Source organism: Triticum urartu, chromosome 7A (genome assembly GCF_056163025.1).
Source record: "Triticum urartu cultivar PI428250 chromosome 7A, HENAU_Tu73, whole genome shotgun sequence".
In the NCBI taxonomy this organism is placed as follows: Eukaryota; Viridiplantae; Streptophyta; class Magnoliopsida; order Poales; family Poaceae; genus Triticum; species Triticum urartu.
In genome coordinates this window covers 325,158,482-325,179,503 of record NC_141879.1, presented here as the reverse complement: position 1 = coordinate 325,179,503, position 21,022 = coordinate 325,158,482, and the positions used below count along the sequence as shown (strand labels likewise).

The 21,022-nt window shown below is 46.3% G+C and overlaps 1 protein-coding gene across 3 annotated transcripts in view; it reads right to left on the bottom strand.

The window, feature by feature from the left end:
- Positions 1–14,468: 14,468 nt before the first annotated feature.
- The window catches only part of PGR7 (proton gradient regulation 7), a 36,648-nt gene continuing 30,094 nt past the window's right edge, over positions 14,469–21,022 (bottom strand). For all 3 annotated transcript variants that reach the window (XM_048690880.2, XM_048690878.2, XM_048690879.2), the window contains 2 exons: positions 15,385–15,534; positions 14,469–14,996 (listed from right to left, as the gene is read on the bottom strand). In XM_048690880.2, coding sequence (XP_048546837.1) covers positions 14,772–14,996; positions 15,385–15,534 — 375 coding nt within the window. In that variant the 3' untranslated portion in view covers positions 14,469–14,771. The remainder of the gene's footprint in view (positions 14,997–15,384; positions 15,535–21,022) is intronic.

Sequence of the window (21,022 nt, the reverse complement as noted above, 5' to 3'; positions counted from 1 at the left end):
ACATAAGCCTTGCAAGCATTGCAACTAATGAGTTAGTTGCGAGATGATGTATTACAGAACGAGTAAAGAGACTTGCCGGTAATGAGATTGAACTAGGTATTGGATACCGACGATCGAATCTCGGGCAAGTAACATACCGATGACAAAGGGAACAACGTATGTTGTTATGCGGTCTGACCGATAAAGATCTTCGTAGAATATGTAGGAGCCAATATGGGCATCTAGGTCCCGCTATTGGTTATTGACCGGAGACGTGTCTCGGTCATGTCTACATTGTTCTCGAACCCGTAGGGTCCGCACGCTTAAGGTTACGATGACAGTTATATTATGAGTTTATGAGTTTTGATGTACCGAAGGAGTTCGGAGTCCCGGATGAGATCGGGGACATGACGAGGAGTCTCGAAATGGTCGAGACGTAAAGATTGATATATTGGAAGCCTATGTTTGGATATCGGAAGTGTTCCGGGTGAAATCGGGATTTTACCGGAGTACCGGGAGGTTACCGGAACCCCCGGGAGCTATATGGGCCTTAGTGGGCTTTAGTGGAAAGGAGAAAGGGGCAGCCCAAGGTGGCTGTGCGCCTCCCCCCTTCCCCTAGTCCTATTAGGACTAGGATAGGTGGCCGGCCCCCTCTCTCTCTTTCCCCCCTCAAGGAGTCCTATTCCAACTAGGATTGGGGGGAATCCTACTCCCAGAGGGAGTAGGACTCTCCTGGCGCGCCTCCTATGGCCGGCCAGCCCTCCCCCCCTCTAGTCCTTTATATACTGAGGTAGAGGCACCCTAGAACACACAAGTTGATCCACGTGATCTATTCCTTAGCCGTGTGCGGTGCCCCCTGCCACCATATTCCTCGATAATACTGTAGCGGAGTTTAGGCGAAGCCCTGCTGCTGTAGTGCATCAAGATCGTCACCACGCCGTCGTGCTGACAGAACTCTTCCCCGACACTTTGCTGGATCGGAGTCCGGGGATCGTCATCGAGCTGAACGTGTGCTCGAACTCGGAGGTGCCGTAGTTTCGGTACTTGATCGGTTGGATCGTGAAGACGTATGACTACTTCCTCTACGTTGTGTCAACGCTTCCGCAGTCGGTCTGCGTGGGTACGTACACAACACTCTCCCCTCTCGTTGCTATGCATCACATGATCTTGCGTGTGCGTAGGAAATTTTTTGAAATTACTACGAAACCCAACAGTGGCATCCGAGCCTAGGTTATTTATGTTGATGTTATATGCACGAGTAGAACACAAGTGAGTTGTGGGCGATATAAGTCATACTGCCTACCAGCATGTCATACTTTGGTTCGGCGGCATTGTTGGATGAGACGACCCGGACCAACATTACGCGTACGCTTACGCGAGACCGGTTCCCCCGACGTGCTTTGCACACAGGTGGCTTGCGGGCAACTGCCTCTCCAACTTTAGTTGAACCAAGTGTGGCTACGCCCGGTCCTTGCGAAGGTTAAAACGGAGTCTATTTGACAAACTATCGTTGTGATTTTGATGCGTAGGTGAGATTGGTTCTTGCTTAAGCCCGTAGCAGCCACGTAAAACTTGCAACAACAAAGTAGAGGACGTCTAACTTGTTTTTGCAGGGCATGTTGTGATGTGATATGGTCAAGGCATGATGCTAAATTTTATTGTATGAGATGATCATGTTTTGTAACCAAGTTATCGGCAACTGGTAGGAGCCATATGGTTGTCGCTTTATTGTATGCAATGCAATCGCGATGTAATGCTTTACTTTATTACTAAGCGGTAGTGATAGTCGTGGAAGCATAAGATTGGCGAGACGACAATGATGCTACGATGGAGATCAAGGTGTCGCGCCGGTGACGATGGTGATCACGATGGTGCTTCGAAGATGGAGATCACAAGCACAAGATGATGATGGCCATATCATATCACTTATATTGATTGCATGTGATGTTTATCTTTTATGCATCTTATCTTGCTTTGATTGACGGTAGCATTATAAGATGATCTCTCACTAAATTATCAAGAAGTGTTCTCCCTGAGTATGCACCGTTGCCAAAGTTCGTCATGCCCAGACACCACGTGATGATCGGGTGTGATAAGCTCTACGTCCATCTACAACGGGTGCAAGCCAGTTTTTGCACACGCAGAATACTCAGGTTAAACTTGACAAGCCTAGCATATGCAGATATGGCCTCGGAACACGGAGACCGAAAGGTCGAGCGTGAATCATATAGTAGATATGATCAACATAAACGATGTTCACCATTGAAAACTACTCCATCTCATGTGATGATCGGACATGGTTTAGTTGATTTGGATCACGTGATCACTTAAAGGATTAGAGGGATGTCTATCTAAGTGGGAGTTCTTAAGTAATATGATTAACTGAACTTAAATTTATCATGAACTTAGTCCTGGTAGTATTTTGCAAATTATGTTGTAGATCAATAGCTCGCGTTGTTGCTTCCCTGTGTTTATTTTGATATGTTCCTAGAGAAAATTGTGTTGAAAGATGTTAGTAGCAATGATGCGGATTGGATCCATGATCTGAGGTTTATCCTCATTGATGCACAGAAGAATTATGTCCTTGATGCACCGCTAGGTGACAGACCTATTGCAGGAGCAGATGCAGACGTTATGAATGTTTGGCTAGCTCAATATGATGACTACTTGATAGTTTAGTGCACCATGCTTAATGGCTTAGAATCGGGACTTCAAAGACGTTTTGAACGTCATGGAACATATGAGATGTTCCAGGAATTGAAGTTAATATTTCAAGCAAATACCCGAGTTGAGAGATATGAAGTCTCCAACAAGTTCTATAGCTAAAAGATGGAGGAGAATCGCTCAACTAGTGAGCATGTGCTCAGATTGTCTGGGTACTACAATCGCTTGAATCAAGTGGGAGTTTATCTTCCAGATAAGATAGTGATTGACAGAATTCTCTAGTCACCATCACCAAGTTAGTAGAACTTCGTGATGAACTATGATATGCAAGGGATAACGGAAACGAATCCCGAGCTTTTCATGATGATGAAATCGATGAAGGTAGAAATCAAGAAAGAGCATCAAGTGTTGATGGTTGACAAGATCACTAGTTTCAATAAAAGGGCAAAGGGAAGAAGGGGAACTTCAAGAAGAACGGCAAGCAAGATGCTGCTCAAGTGAAGAAGCCCAAGTCTGGTCCTAAGCCTGAGACTAAGTGTTTCTACTGCAAAGGGACTGGTCACTGGAAGCGGAACTACCCCAAGTGATTGGCAGATAAGAAGGATGGCAAAGTGAACATAAGTATATTTGATATACATGTTATTGATGTGTACTTTACTAGTGTTTATAGCAACCCCTCAGTATTTGATACTAGTTTAGTTGCTAAGATTAGTAACTCGAAACGGGAGTTGCAGAATAAACAGAGACTAGTTAAAGGTGAAGTGACGATGTGTGTTGGAAGTGGTTCCAAGATTGATATGATCATCATCGCACATTCCCTATACTTTCGGGATTAGTGTTGAACCTGAATAAGTGTTATTTGGTGTTTGCGTTGAGCATGAATATGATTTGATCATGTTTATTGTAATACGGTTATTCATTTAAAGTAAGAGAATAAATTGTTGTTTTGTTTACATGAATAAAACCTTATATGGTTACACACCCAATGAAATTAGTTCGTTGGATCTCGATCGTTGTGATACACATAATCATAATATTGAAACCAAAAGATGCAAAGTTAATAATGATAGTGCAACTTATTTGTAGCATTGCCGTTTAGGTCATATTGGTGTAAAGCGCATGAAGAAACTCCATGCTGATGGGATTTTGGAATCACTTGATTATGAATCAGTTGATGCTTGCGAACCATGCCTCATGGGCAAGATGACTAAGACTCTGTTCTTCGGAACAATGGAGCGAGCAACAGATTTGTTGGAAATCATACATACTGATGTATGTGGTCCGATGAATATTGAGGCTCGCGACAGGTATCATTATTTTCTGATCTTCACAGATGATTTGAGCAGATATGAGTATATCTACTTGATGAAACATAAGTCTGAAACATTTGAAAAGTTCAAAGAATTTCAGAGTGAAGTGAAAAATCATCGTAACAAGAAAATAAAGTTTCTACGATCTGATCGTAGAGAAGAGTATTTGAGTTACGAGTTTGGTCTTCAATTAAAACAATGTGGAATAGTTTCACAAACTCATGCCACCTGGAACACCACAACATAATGGTGTGTCCGAATATCATAACCGTACTTTATTAGATATGGTGCGATCTATGATGTCTCTTACCGATCTACCACTATCGTTTTGGGGTTATGCATTAGAGACAGCTGCATTCACGTTAAATAGGGCACCATCTAAGTCCGTTGAGACGACACAATCTGAACTGTGGTTTGGCAAGAAACCAAAGTTGTCATTTCTTAAAGTTTGGGACTGCGATGCTTATGTGAAAAGGTTTCAACATGATAAGCTCGAACCCAAATCGGAGAAGTAAATCTTCATAGGATACCCAAAGGAGACTGTTGGGTACACCTTCTATCACAAATCCGAAGGCAAGACTTTTGTTGCTAAATTTGGAGTTTTTCTAGAGAAGGAGTTTCTCTCGAAAGAAGTGAGTGGGAGGAAAGTAGAACTTGATAAGGTAATTGTACCTTCTCCCTTATTGGAAAGTAGTTCATCACAGAAATCTGTTCCTATGGCTGCTACACCAATTAGTGAGGAAGCTAATGATGATGATCATGTAACTTCAGATCAAGTTACTACCAAATCTCGTAGGTAAACCAGAGTGAGATCCGCACCAGAGTGGTACGGTAATCCTGTTCTGGAAGTCATGTTACTAGACCATGACGAACTTGCGAACTATGAGGAAGCGATGATAAGCCCAGATTCCGCGAAATGGTTTGAGACCATGAAATCTGAGATATGATCCATGTATGAGAACAAAGTATGGACTTTGATGGATTTGCCCGATGATCGGCAAGCCATGGAAATAAATGGATCTTCAAGAGGAAGACGGACGCTGATAGTAGTGTTACTACCTACAAAGCTAGAATTGTCGCAAAAGGTTTTCGACAAGTTCAAGGTGTTGACTACGATGAGAGTTTCTCACTTGTATTTATGCTTAAGTCTGTCCGAATCATGTTAGCAATTGCCGCGTTTTATGAAATCTGGCAAATGGATAAACAAAACTGCATTCCTTAATAGATTTATTAAAGAAGAGTTGTATATGATACAACCAGAAGGTTTTGTCAATCCTAAAGGTGCTAACAAAATATGCAAGCTCCAGCGATCCATCTATGGACTGGTGCAAGCATCTCGGAGTTGGAATATACGCTTTGATGAGTTGATCAAAGCATATAGTTTTATACAGACTTGCGGTGAAGCCTGTATTTACAAGAAAGTGAGTGGGAGCACTACAACATTTCTGATAAGTATATGTGAATGACATATTGTTGATAGGAAATAATGTAGAATTATTCTGTAAAGCATAAAGGAGTGTTTGAAAGTTTTTTTTTCAAAAAAAAGACCTCGGTAAAGCTGCTTACATATTGAGTATCAAAGATCTATAGAGATAGATCAAGACGCTTGATAAGTTTTTCAATGAGTACATACCTTGACAAGATTTTGAAGTAGTTCAAAATGGAACAGTCAAAGAAAAAGTTTCTTGCCTATGTTACAAGGTGTGAAATTGAGTAAGACTCGAAGCCAGACCACGGCAGAAGATAGAAATAGAATGAAAGTCATTCCCTATGCCTCAGCCATAGATTCTATAAAGTATGCCATGCTGTGTACCAAATCTATTGTATACCCTACACTGTGTTAAGCAAGGGAGTACAATAGTGATCTAAGAGTAGATCACTGGACAGCGGTCAAAATTATCCTTAGTGGAATAAGGAAATATTTCTCAATTATGGAGGTGACAAAAAGGTTCATCGTAAAAAGTTACGTCGATGCAAGTTTTGACACAGATCTGGATGACTCTAAGTCTCGATCTAGATACATATTGAAAGTGGGAGCAATTAGCTAGAGTAGCTCCGTGCAGAGCATTGTAGACATAGAATTTTGCAAAATACATACGGATCTGAATTTGGCAGGCCCATTGACTAAATTTCTCTCACAAGCAAAACATGATCACTCTTTGGGTGTTAATCACATAGCATGTGAACTAGATTATTGAATCTAGTAAACCCTTTGGGTGTTAGTCACATGAAGATGTGAACCAATCACATAAAGATGTGAACTATTGGTGTTAATTACATAGTGATGTGAACTAGATTATTGACTCTAGTGCAAGTGGGAGACTGAAGGAAATATGCCCTAGAGGCAATAATAAAGTTATTATTTATTTCCTTATAATCATGATAAATGTTTATTATTCATGCTAGGATTGTATTAACCGGAAACATAATACATGTGTGAATACATAGACAAACAGAGTGTCACTAGTATGCCTCTACTTGACTAGCTCGTTAGTCAAAGATGGTTACGTTTCCTAACCATGAACAAAGAGTTGTTATTTGATTAACGAGGTCACATCATTAGTTGAATGATCTGATTGACATGACCCATTCCATTAGCTTAGCACCCGATCGTTTAGTATGTTGCTATTGCTTTTCTTCATGACTTATACATGTTCCTATAACTATGAGATTATGCAACTCCCGTTTACCGGAGGAACACTTTGGGTACTACCAAACGTCACAACGTAACTGGGTGATTATAAAGGAGTACTACAGGTGTCTCCAAAGGTACATGTTGGGTTGGCGTATTTCTAGATTAGGTTTTGTCACTCCGACTGTCGGAGAGGTATCTCTGGGCCCTCTCGGTAATGCACATCACATAAGCCTTGCAAGCATTGCAACTAATGAGTTAGTTGCGAGATGATGTATTACAGAACGAGTAAAGAGACTTGCCGGTAACGAGATTGAACTAGGTATTGGATACCGACGATCGAATCTCGGGCAAGTAACATACCGATGACAAAGGGAACAACATATGTTGTTATGCGGTCTGACCGATAAAGATCTTCGTAGAATATGTAGGAGCCAATATGGGCATCCAGGTCCTGCTATTGGTTATTGACCGGAGACGTGTCTCGGTCATGTCTACATTGTTCTCGAACCCGTAGGGTCCGCACGCTTAAGGTTACGATGACAGTTATATTATGAGTTTATGAGTTTTGATGCACCGAAGGAGTTCGGAGTCCCGGATGAGATCGGGGACATGATGAGGAGTCTCGAAATGGTCGAGATGTAAAGATTGATATATTGGAAGCCTATGTTTGGATATCGGAAGTGTTCCGGGTGAAATCGGGATTTTACCGGAGTACCGGGAGGTTACCGGAACCCCCCGGGAGCTATATGGGCCTTAGTGGGCTTTAGTGGAAAGGAGAAAGGGGCAGCCCAAGGTGGCTGTGCGCCTCCCCCCTTCCCCTAGTCCTATTAAGACTAGGAGAGGTGGCCGGCCCCCTCTCTCTCTTTCCCCCCTCAAGGAGTCCTATTCCAACTAGGATTGGGGGGGGGGGGATCCTACTCCCAGAGGGAGTAGGACTCTCCTGGCGCGCCTCCTATGGCCGGCCAGACCTCCCCCCTCTAGTCCTTTATATACTGAGGTAGAGGCACCCTAGAACACACAAGTTGATCCACGTGATCTATTCCTTAGCCGTGTGCGGTGCCCCCTGCCACCATATTCCTCGATAATACTGTAGCGGAGTTTAGGCGAAGCCCTGCTGCTGTAGTGCATCAAGATCGTCACCACGCCGTCGTGATGACAGAACTCTTCCCCAACACTTTGCTGGATCGGAGTCCGGGGATCGTCATCGAGCTAAACGTGTGCTCGAACTCGGAGGTGCCGTAGTTTCGGTACTTGATCGGTTGGATCGTGAAGACGTACGACTACTTCCTCTACGTTGTGTCAACGCTTCCGCAGTCGGTCTGCATGGGTACGTAGACAACACTCTCCCCTCTCGTTGCTATGCATCACATGATCTTGCGTGTGCGTAGGAAATTTTTTGAAATTACTACGAAACCCAACACCTGCACACCCCCTGTTCCCAAAGTTATTCCTCGCGCATGGCCTCATGTGTAATTCACGAGCCACCTTCCTTTGAGATCATCAATTTGGTATCAGACGTTATACTTATTCCCATTACTCTGAACCCCTTTCACACTTCGCTTCAGGCAACGAACGATTGCCTATGCGCTTGAAACTTCTATTTTGCACCTTCTTACTTTGCTCTCGATATTGTCTTAAGTTTCAATTCGAGAGTTACTTCTCGCCACCTTCCCTGATGTTATCTACTAGATAAGCAAGCGGTCCGTTCTTCCGTAATACCCCCTTATCCTTTCGTAAGTACGATGGAGTTCCCAAAGAAAGGATGTTGACTTCATCATGATGACTTGAAGCAGAGAAATGAAGACAACAATGTAATGGATCGACCTCTTCGAGAAGATCAACCAAGACCGAGAAGAATCGTTAGAATTTCGTAACCTAGTCTTCCCCCTTACTCCCCTCTTAAATCTCAGGACGAGATTTCTTGTAGTGGAGGAGAATTGTGACGCCCGGATAATTAAGCTACAGTAACTTTCTACTAATGATGCCACGTCACCTCGATTACTGTTGCTAATTCTGGGTTAGTTCAAAACCGATTCAAATTCAAATTCAAAATAGAGGCAAACATCAAAAGCTTTCAAATATTAAAACTAAAATGTTCGGTTTGTGCCAGATAATGCATAGGTAATTAAGGTGAAGAAACCCTACTTTTATAAAACGTTTAAATACTCTAAAATGAATAAAACAGTAGCTAATACAATTATTTAAATGCTCTAAAAATAATAAACATTTTCAAAACTAATTTGTTATAAGTATTAAACTATTGTGGTAGTGGCATAATTTGTAAAATCTATTTAGGTGCCACTTTGGTAATTTACTAAAACTAAAATAAAACGAAACTAAAAGAAAGCAAACATAGCAAATAAAAATAAGAAAAGAGAAAGACAAAACAAAATAAAAATAGAAAGAAAAGGACAACCCCGGCCAACTGGGCCAATAGGCCCAGCTGGCCCACCCCGGCTGGATAACCCCACCCAGGCCAAACCCTAACCCACCGACACCCCCCACTTCCCCCCCCCCCCACGTCGCCACTCCCTCTCCCGATCCAATCTGGATCCGGGACCAGCCCCCTCCACTCTCCCCTCACGCCTCGCTCCTCTCGATCCCTCCCGATCCGGATCGGGGTGCAACGGCGCCCCCTCGCCGCTGCTCCGCTGAGGCAGCGCCCCGCTGCCCACCTCGGCCGGCGCATCCCATCTCCGCCACCAGGCTGGCGCCCCTCGCTGAGCCCACCTCGTCGCTGGACCATGCCGGCAGGGTCCCGCCGGCGCGCACCGAACCTTGCCGTGGCCGCTCCGGGTGAGTCGACCCACCTCTTCGACGCCGACGTCCCGGAGCGCCTTCGTCGGACCTCCCTACCGGACTGCCTCCTATCCGGCGCACGTCTCCGACCGCCACCTCGCGCCCCACTGCCCTTAACCCTACGGCCCCAGTGAGCGCCTCCCTCGCCTCGTCTCTCCCTGGCTCGCCTCGACACCACGCACCCCGGTCCCCACCCTCGTGCGCGCCCGCGCCATCTCTGGCTACGCCCGACGCGCGCTCACCGTGCCCCCATCCGCGCGCACAGGTCCCTGGACCGCCCTCTGCCGCGCTCGCCTGCGGGTGGCCGCGCGCACCATGCTCCCCTGGCCAAAGCGCTCCGACCCCCGCCCCCTGCTCCCCACGCCTTCGCCGCCGCTGACGTGTCGTGCCGCTACCTCCCCAGGTCACCGTGGCCTCGCCTGTGCCGCTCCATCGCTGCCTCGGCCGCCTAGCTGGCGTCGTGGTCACCGGCCCCTCCCCTGCTCCCTGCCGGCTCCGCCCGCCCCTGGAGGTGCGCCCAAACGAACGGGTGCCGCGCCCGTAACACGCTCGCCTGCTATGGCCCCTGTGCCACATACAGGTGGGGCCCAGCCCCTGAGAACGTTTAAAAAAATTTAAAAAAATCAATAATAATAAAAGGAAATTTATTTAATAAAATTAATTATTTAATTAATTATTTAATTAGTGAATTAATTAAGTTAATTAATCATGTTTAATTAATCTAATTAACTAGTTAGTTTAATTAAATAGTAATTAGTTAACTAAACCCTAATTAATCTAAAATAGAGTATGACAGGTGGGTCCCACTGGACCCACACGTCAGTTTGACTAGTCAACACCTCTGTTGACTGCTGATGTCATGTTGACGTCATGATGAAGTCAGCATGCACTATTCTGGATAATGTTGGATTAAATTAATTAAATAAATTCTAAAAGTGATTTAAAACTTTAGAAAATCGTATAAAATAAACCATAGCTCAGATGAAAATACTTTCTACATGAAAGTTGCTTAGAACGACGAGGCAAATTCGGATACGCAGCCCGTTCGTCCGCCACACATCCCTAGCATAGAAAACACGCAACTTTCGCCCTCCGGTTCATCTGTCCGAAAACGCGAAACACCGGGGATACTTTCCCGGATGTTTCCCCCCTTCATCGGTATCACTTACTACCGCGTTAGGGCATAACTAGCATCGCGTATTGCCTCGTTATGTTTTGTGATGCTTTGTTTGCTTCGTATTTACTGTTCCCCCCCCTCCTCTTCTCTCCGGTAGACCCCGAGACTGCCGCTGATGCCACTGCGTTCAACTACGTCGATGACGACCCCTCTCTCATGCCAGAGCCACCAGGCAAGCCCCCCCCTTGATCACCAGATATCGCCTACTCTTCTCTATACTGCTTGCATTAGAGTAGTGTAGCATGTTACTGCTTTCTGTTAATCCTATCCTGATGCATAGCATGTCCTTGCTACTACTGTTGTTACCATTACCTGCTATCCTACTGCTTAGTATAGGATGCTAGTGTTCCATCAATGGCTCTACACTCTTGTCCATATGCCATGCTATACTACTGGGCCGTGATCAGTTCGGGAGGTGATCACGGGTATATACTCTATACTTTACACTGTTACATTACCTGTGGTACTGTTTGGAGTTGGGGGCTGAAGGGGCAGGTGGCTCCATCCCGGTAGAGGTGGGCCTGGGTTCCCGACGGTCCCCGACTGTTACTTTGTGGCGGAGCGACAGGGCAGGTTGAGACCACCTAGGAGAGAGGTGGGCCTGGCCCTGGTCGGCGTTCGCGGATACTTAACACGTTTAACGAGATCCTGGTATTTGATCTGAGTCTGGCCACTGGCTTATATTCACTAACCATCTACGCGGGGACAGTTATGGGCACTCGACGTCGTGGTATCAGCCGAAGCCTTTGTGACGTCAGCGACTGAGCGGCGCGCGCCGGGTTGGACTGGAACGCCTACTCTTGTATAAGGGAGGCTAGGTCTGCTCACCGACCGCGTACGCAACGTGCAGGTGTGCAATGGGAGACGGGCCCAGACCCCTGCGCCATAGGATTTAGACCGGCGTGCTGACCTCTCTGTTGTGCCTAGGTAGGGTTGTGACGTGTTGATCTTCCAAGGCCGGGCATGACCCAGGAAAGTGTGTCCGGACAAAGGGGATCGAGCGTGTTGGGAAATGTGGTGCACCCCTGCATGGAAGTTAATCTATTCGAATAGCCGTGATCTTCGGTAACAAGACGACTTGGAGTTGTACCTTCACCTTATGACAACTAGAACCGGATACTTAATAAAACACACCCTTCCAAGTGCCAGATACAACCTGTGATCTCTCTCTCACAGGGCGACGAGGGGAGGATCATCGGTTAGGATTATGCTATGCGATGCTACTTGGTGAACTTACCATCTACTCTCTTCTCCTGCTGCAAGATGGAGGTTACCAGAAGCGTAGTCTTCGAAAGGACTAGCTATCCCCCTCTTATTCTGGCATTCTGCAGTTTAGTCCACATAAGATACCCTTATTCCATTTGATACCAATGCATACATATGTAGTGTAGCTCCTTGCTTGCGAGTACTTTGGATGAGTACTCACGGTTGCTTTTCTTCCCCTTTTCCCCTTTCCTATATTCGATTGCTGCAACCAGACATTGGAGTCCAGGAACCAGACGCCACCGTTGATGACGACTACTACTACTCGGGAGGTGCCTACTACTACGTGCAGCCCGCTGACGACGACCAGGAGTAGTTTAGGAGGATCCCAGGCAGGAGGCATGCGCCTCTTTCGATCTGTATCTCAGTTTGTGCTAGCCTTCTTAAGGCAAACTTGTTTAACTTATGTCTGTACTCAGATATTGTTGCTTCCACTGACTCGTCTATGATCGAGCTCTTGTATTCGAGCCCTCGAGGCCCCTGGCTTGTAATATGATGCTTGTATGACTTATTTTATTTGTAGAGTTGTGTTGTGATATCTTCCCGTGAGTCCCTGATCTTGATCGTACACGTTTGCGTGTACGATTAGTGTACGATTGAATCGGGGGCGTCACAGTGGCAAAGCGCAGCTTCTTAACTTGCTCGGTAGGATAGGATGAACGCGTAGAGTATTTAACTGAAGGAACTTTCATTGCTTCCATCCCTAAACGTGATCTATGCTTAGAAGGACTAACTAAGTTCCATTCTTCTCGACAATCAAACTGCCAAGAATTAATGTCTCGCAACCAATTGGACCCCATGTCCCCATAGATGATAGAAACACTTGAATTGAGAAAAACAAAATTCCTCTAGTGCAAGACGAAAAACCTAACTTCTTTGCAAGACACATGAAAAGAGAAGACATGGTCATTGAGGCACGATACCTTGAGATCAAAACAATAGCCTCCAATTGCGGATTCCAAAGCCAATGAAACATTCTCCTTAGTGAGACGAAACGAGTGCCGCACAGAAGAGACAACCATGATGAAATGCCCGGACTCAGCTGATGGGTGCACCGTGCGGTGAATAGATCGCCAAACCCCTGCGCAAACCCCATCCACGGGGAAAAATCGAGCCTGGGGGAGATGGATGCATGAACCACCATTGAGATGATAACCGGTGGGGAGATCAGAGGACGCGGAGAGGATGGGTGGATTAGATGGCAAAACCCACGGTGGTATGTGGAGATCGTCGGGGTGGTAGGTGGCTAGGGTTTCGGTGGGGGTGGGAGGTGGGAGTCGCCATACTTTCATTTACTTGCACCTATAAATGAAGATCTTGTGACAGTGCCTAGGCTGAAACCATGAAAAAAATTTCTTCTAATGACCACTCTTGATTTTGAGCTCCAATTTTTTCTAAGGATGGCGGTAAAGAAATGCATACAAGAATTATCTCCCAAGCTCCCAAGGTTGCATTCCAGTGGTGTGATGACATATAATGGTGTTATTCACAACATTAAAGCATGCAACAGATTCAGGTCATTGGTGATTTACCAAGATGGTGAAATTTGCTTTCACAGTACTTGATCTTCTTCCTGGGTGAACGAAAGTGCTTTTGTATGCATATATTATTTTACTTATATGAATCATTGATTAGTTTGGATATATAATCCTTTTACAGTGTAAATATTTATGTATAAATTTCATCCAAGTGTGCTAATCCTTTCATCCAGATGTGCAGTTCCAGTACTATGCAGTTTTATTAGTTCTGCATGACGGTTCAATTTGTTTATTTCTTCAGAAAATTTGTTTTATATCGAGCGATGAATCTTGAGTTCTTTGATTTTGAAGATCCAAAATACTGTTAGTTCTTTGTTAAAATTATTTGTAATTTGCTGAATCCAGATAGACACATATTGCAGATTTTTTTTCAGTTTTGCTTCGAGGGTATGAATATTGATGATGGTCTGATTTCTTTGTCATGTGAATTTTAATGCATCGGTGTTGAAGTTTACATTGGTTGTGTATAGTTGCTGTAACTCACACTCACCAATTGTTTATGGATTTCTCTCCACATTATATTCCCATGGAGATGTTAAAACAAGATGACGCTGCTTTGTAAGATAATTAACTGACAATTACACATGAACAAGCCAACCAACCATAATAAATTGCACACAAAACAAACATTGTAAACTTAATTCGCAACTGAAAAACGGCGCGGCAAGGCGTGCATCACATTCTAGTTCATGATTTATACTCACACGAATTCCACGTGCATCGGTTGTGACATGTGTTGAACGAAATATAAAGTCGAATCTCAGGAATGCTCACACAGAACGATCTTACCCATGTTGCCCAGCAGTCTCACAATTAAATAAGACACAAAGTAACACTGTATAACTACATATGTTTAAAAAAAACTTTATCAAGTAAAATGTCTGGGGTACAAAAATTGAAATGGATTTAGATGACTGCTTTCTGAAATAACATTTGCAAGGACAGGATGGAAAATGCATATCACTTTGCATGTTACAACTTACAACTGACAGAGGCCACAAAGGCACACTAGCAAGCGCTAGCAGGAAAGACAGTATAATGGAACATAATTTAGCCCGATCTCATCTCATAATTCAAAGATACAGGTGAGGGTGAAACTATGGTGAACCAACTACAATGTACATCAAACATTACCGTCTAAATTCATTGCTCTTATTACAGAATGGCGCTAATCAATGGTACATAAGGCAAAGAGATGGATGGAAACACACAAAGACACTTAAAACTACTCCGTATGTGTTAGGCATAGAATATCACAACCATGGTCATCTAAATGACAGAAAAAGGCGAAAGAATAGTTCGCTTTGCGCTAAAAGAAAAAAGAAAAAAAGAAATCGATTCGAAAAAAAACTGACAGAAAAATACTGACAATGGAGGTATCATATCGAATACAGATATCACACCATCTATGTGACCTTCTTCAAGAATTGTACCTTCTCAAACTCTGGGGTGGCATAACTCTTGTCCACCTCCCATGCATGATGAGCCATCATGTTGAATGACGATTTCACCGCCTTCTGGTCAGAGACCTGCCTTGAGAAAGGTATCCGAACAGCGAAGATGCCTTCCTCGGAATGAACGTGCAAGTCAAAACCAAGTCTGTCTACCCAAATCATCTTCACATCCAATGCCTATTACCACACATGGGACACAGTTAATTCTACTATAGCAACAGTTCAAAAGCTTCCTAGTAGTTGCATATGGTATCTTATAGGAATATAAAATGAGGTCTTCTAAAAAAATGAAATCAGAAATTTCCTACACGGCTAAATTTCTGTTTCTTCTAAAAAAGAAAAAAAAAAGATGCTCAATTTATATCCATCTTCAATTTCTTAACTCATATGTCTGATGCACAAGTTAGTTGTGCCTTTTTGCTTTGAAGTGCAAGAAGCTGAATATAAATAACTCTACAGCTCTATGTTAACTTCCAAGGAAACAAAATATGTGTTTCCATTAGGCTTTCTTTTTCCCAATAATTGAGAAACAAACCAAGGATTAACAGAATAAGTTGAATACTACCTGAAAATCTGATTCGGCATAAATATTGTATATCCTATGAACATCTTCAGCATGTTCACTGTTCATTTCCTCAACAACGCTTTCAGCAAAGTTTCGAAGCGGATCTGGTTCTGCATCACTGTATTCTGACGGGACTACCCACACACGGCCCTGGATAGAAAAAGTATGCAACATCACCATCTTGATCATTAGCAAATTCCTAGTGCCAAATTGCACTGGCAAAATCCAAGTACAGAAAAATTTCAGAGAATTAATCATTGATGCAAAATGAAAACTACAATTTACTAAGGTATTGTAGACTCTTCAACATGTATCTATGAGCAGAAAAAAATATGAAGTGAAACACAAATCAGTAAATTCATAACATGCTAAAGATGGATCTTAAATATATGATACTAAAGGCAATTAGCAAAATAGAAGGCAGTTGAGAAACCATTTTGGTAACCATATAATATTCAGTTAGCATCATTGTTATGTGCGGAACCATATGGTCGGTGGGCCCCAGCCCTGGCCGCACCACCCCCTGGTCCAGCCGAAAGTGACTAGGATTCTTGTACTGCTACAAGTTATTACGATCAGATTCGTATTAGGTACAGACTCCAGAAGAACCTGTTTCAGAGACCAGATTGTATTTCCTTCGAGTCAGCTTGTCAGCCAAGCTATTCCTCCTATATGTTAGTGCTTCTCCCGAGATTAATAAATCATCAGAATTCAGACTATTACTATATATTAGGCTGAGTAATTAGAGTTTGTTCCATCTGGTATCAGAGTCAACTACGACAGCGGACGATGACAAAGTCGAAGGTGGCAACACCAACCTCATGCTCAAGGAGCTAACGACCCAGATGAAGGAGGTGGTGGCGCAACGGACCACTGATCAGGCCTTCATGGAGGGCCTCGTCCAGCACCTTGACGCCCTGGAGCAACGACCAGCACTCCACCACCTTCTGCCCTGGTCGACCCTCGAGCATTGGCGCTCAGCTTCACTGACCCACACGCGGTGTTTCACCTGGCAGCTAGCGACTCCTCCGCCTCCTCCGCTCCGGCCCATGCCACCACCACCCCCACCCTCGTGAAAACAGGATCTAATCCACGCCTTCCCCCACCATCGTCACTACCGCGCTTTCCAGCCTCCCAGTTCTTTCCACAGCAAACTGGCCCTCCACCACCCCATCACCAACCCCTTGTTTACCCTCCGTTCAACCCAGCTTTCCACCACGCATCTCTGCCACCGCTGCCCTACCAACAGCCACCCACCAACCCTAATCACCCACTTCCTCAAACACTACATACCCAGCCTACAAATGCAATCTCACAATACCTCACGTCAATTGCCCCCCTCCCATACCAGCACCAAGGTGCTGGCTCCAGCTCGTTGTCCCAAGCTTCCACAAGCTTGACTTTCCAACTTACCGTGGTTCCGTCGATCCACTCGGCTGGCTTCATAGGTGTGAGCAATTCTTCCGGGGTCAGCGCACGGAGGAGGCTGACAAGGTGTGGACAGCGGCATACCACCTTGTCGACAATGCTCAGTCCTGGTATCTCCAGTTTGAGCGCGATCACGGAATTCCCTCCTGGCAGCACTTCAAAGAGGCGTGACACCTTCAGTTTGGGCAGTGGCAGTCTGTACACACCAACCCCTGGGCGAGTTGGCTCGGCTTCCGCACCTCCACCGTTGCCGACTACGCCAGCAGATTTATAGCGCTGCTGCACAGGACCAGCTAGCCCTTAAGCTCAGTGCAGCAACGTTTCTTGTACACACCCGGGCTCCCCGAGAGCCTCAAAGTCAATGTCAAGCTTCAGCAGCCGATGGACCTCCACACGGCAGTCTCCCTCTCTAAGGCATATGAACAATGCCATCCATTCCCAGCACCAATGCCGTGTGGAGGCCGACCTCGCTGCCTGCTGCTCTTCCTGCACCACAGGCCGTTCCTGCTGCAGCTGCTGCCCCTACACTAGCTCCTTGCGCTACACGTTGCCTCACACCCACCGAGATGGCAGAACAACGCCGCCAAGGCCTCTGCTACAACTGCGACGTGCAGTACGTCCTGGGTCACCGGTGTACACGCTTGTTCCTCATCAAACTCGACGACTTTGCGCCTGGGGATGCACCTCTAGAGGATGAACCAAAGACACCACTTCATCCATTTGTGGTGGAAAGTGAGGATGTTATATGTCACTGAAATTTTTATCGAATACGCATAGTGCGTATCATTTCATTGATAAGGAGAAGAGTTTACAGGCGCTTGGTCGAGCCACACACTCGTGGCTAGACTTGCGCGAAGTTACGGTTACAAGGCGGTTACAAGGTTCGTTCAAGGTGGTTCAAAGATGAAAACACGTAGTCCCTTTGCACCAGCCGTGGCCCACATTGCGGCTTCGGCCAGGGCAGCTCGGGAAGCTTCAGTAACTGATGGGCGGGCGTCGTCAAAGGTGCAAGCATTCCTATGCTTCCAGAGGGTCCGGGCCACGATGATCCCAAGGGAGGCAGTGCCTTTGCGAAGGGAAGCTGGAGCAGATAACGTGGATGCCTGCCACCAGCCGAAGAAGGATTCGTGACCTTGCGGCATGTTAGCGATACATAAGCATTAGGTCTTTGTGGTTGTTTGACACATTTTTCACTCCTGTAAAAACTATACCAATTCTAGAAGTGGTCGACCACACACTCTCCACCCTCATCCGAGTGCTCATCAAAAGGAATATTAGAGAGTGAGAAGATTGCCTACCGATCGCCGAGTTTGCCTACAACCTGCAAGACACTCAACAACATTCAAGTCTCCGTTCGAGGTTGTCTATGGGTTCAACCCACTTTCACCCTTGGACATCTTATCGGTACCTCGCCAAGAGCTCACCAATATGAATGCAAGTGCCCGCGCCGAGTTCATGAAGATAATGCACAATGACACAAGACTCACCATTGAGCGAAAAGTTCAACGCCATGCCGACAAGGTCAACTTCACCAAGAAGCCTACGGTGTTCATTACCGATGACCTCGTGTGGGTGAACCTTCACAAAGATCACTTCTCGAAAGAGTGCAAGTTCAAGTTACTTCCATGAGCCGACGGTAGCGATAACGCATACAAGATTTACACTCGGTGAGCGACACCTTCAACTTCACCGACCTTGCGCCTTTTCATGGTGATTAGGATCTTGATCCAAGGACAGATCTTCCCCAAGGGGGAGATGATGCCGAGCATCCCATGGACATCACCATGAACCCATCATCAACCCCACAAACTCCAAGTGGACCGATGACATGAGCTCGCGCATGAGCCATTGAAACCAAGGTGACTTCATTACTCTCTGAGCTCCCCATGCATTCATCTGAGACATTGCTACTACCTCAATCCAAGATCTGGTGCATGCTCAAGTACCAAGGAACCACCCATGAAGAAGCAAGGGAAGAAGTTTGAGCTGTGGAGAAGGGAGAAGAAGGGGAGGAAGAGTTGCCACATACAGGCAATCGAACAATCCGGAAGAATCATCCTGGAAAGTCCAGTCACAGTTAGAGAATCGCAAGAGAGACCGGCCAACTGTCAAGCTCTCGCGCCCTGGATATCCGAGAGCAAAAACTCAAAGCCTGACAGAGGCCGAACTGTCAGGGCTTGACGTCGGACTGTCTGGCCACTTCAGTCCCGGACTGTTCAGCCACCGAGTTTGCCAGTTCGCTGACGCCCGCGCCATCTAGGAGAAAGGCACACATTAAGGCCCGGACTATCCGGGCTAATTTCAATTGGAATGTCCAGCCAACTGCCTACAAGCAGGAATCTGGCTGAATGACAATGTATCTCTCCTCCCCACCTACCCCTTCGTCTGTAGACTAAATAAACCGTACCTTAGGCCAGATCTAGGGTTAGCAAAGTATAAACTAAGAACTTGAGAGAGCTTAGTTATTCCAAAAAACACTGAGAGCTTTGGTCGATCTATCTCCTCTAGTAGGTGTCGTGGGTGTAAGTCTAACAGTAGTGTACGGGGGTAATACGCCTACGTCTGAGCCCAGCTACGACGCAGTTGTTACACACAGATTTACGAGTTCAAGCCCCTCATGGTGGAGGTAATAGCCCTACGCCTCGGTGCTCAGGAGCTGATTGATTAGAGTGTATAGATTAGAAAGATTGCGAACCCTTGCTATGGAGTTGGGGGGAGGCTTATATAGAGTGCGCCTTCGCCCCATGAATGCTGCCATTACCAAGGGTTTAAGGGGGGAGTTTAAGGACAGTCGTCACTGGTAACAGGTGCATTAACTACACTTGATGAGGGTGAACACACGTCCTGACCGTTGTAATTCCGAGGAGTCTCCTGGACTTCTTTGTCCGAGTGCCGACGGGTTCGGTCGAGTGGAATGCTTCCGTCCGAGTGAACGTTCTGACTGACGTGCATCTGAATGCTATCCTGGCCCTGGGGCCCAATATAAGGTGTATGGTGTCCTAGGGTAGGGTCTGTAGGTCTGGACCGTTACCCTACCCTTAGTACATGACCCCATCATTAGCCCCCGAATCTATCGGGGTTAGGAGGGTTAAGTCGGAGTGAATTCCCAGGTGAGCCGAGTGCTATGGAAGCGCTCAAGGACTCTTGCTGGTCATTCGACGGTCTCGACCTTGCACGACGCCTCGACGGATTCTGGATCACGTGGCGTCCGAGTGAGGGCTCCGCTCTGAGCCGAGCCAATTGAGGGGTATCACCGCCCGAGTGAAATGAGCCTTCGTGCGTCGGGCGGCTGGCCAGGCCCGAGCGTTTTTGGAAGGGCTTTAAATGACAAGCAATTGGATTGTCGGATCCCGGATTTCGCGGGATTCAAAACTGGGAATGTGTGCGCGCGCTAACAGTTGCGACGCGGTGAGTGGGGGAAGTGGGGCGTGATGCCTTGATTTTCGCCCCGCTTTTCGCCACGTATCGCAGGATCTCCACCAGCGAGATTCGAGGAGATCCACGGGCCCAGAAGCCAACGATGAGGATCAGCGGGCAGAGGAACCGATGCTATAAGAGGGCCCCCACGTCAGGTGGGAGGGCACGAGATCCCCTTTCTCCTCTCGCCCCCAGTCCTCCCGTCTCCTCTTCTCCACTCTGTGCGAGCCCGCTCGGCACCGGAGTGCTACGCGGCGATGGCGAAGGACAAGACGGCGAAACTGGAGAAGGCGAAGAAGGGGAAGAAGACGTCGAGCTCCAAGGTCGCGCCTCCGACGGGCTGGGTCTAGGGTGATTGGCTCCCGCCGACCACCACAGCGAAAGATCTCGGTGGACTCGTCATCAACGGATTGCTGCCGGAGGGGAGTTGGAGGCTGCCGGAAGGGAGTTGGAGGCTGCCGGAGGAGGGAGAGATCAAGCTTGCACCGCGGCCAGGGGAGCGTGTGCTCCTCGTCACCCACGTGGAGTCAGGTTTCTCTATGCCACCCCACCCTTTCTTCCGTGGTTTCTTGAATTACTACGGTGCTCAACTCCACCACCTTCCTCCGAACACCATAGCTTACCTTGCCGCATTCGTTTCCATGTGTGAAAACTTCCTGGGTTGCCAGCCGCATTGGGGGTTGTTTAAGCACATCTTCACATGTCGCTCTCAGTCGGTGAAAAAGGCTTCTCCTGATGGAGAGAGAACCCACGTGACCCAACTGTGTGGTGGATTAGGGATCCGGATGAGGGG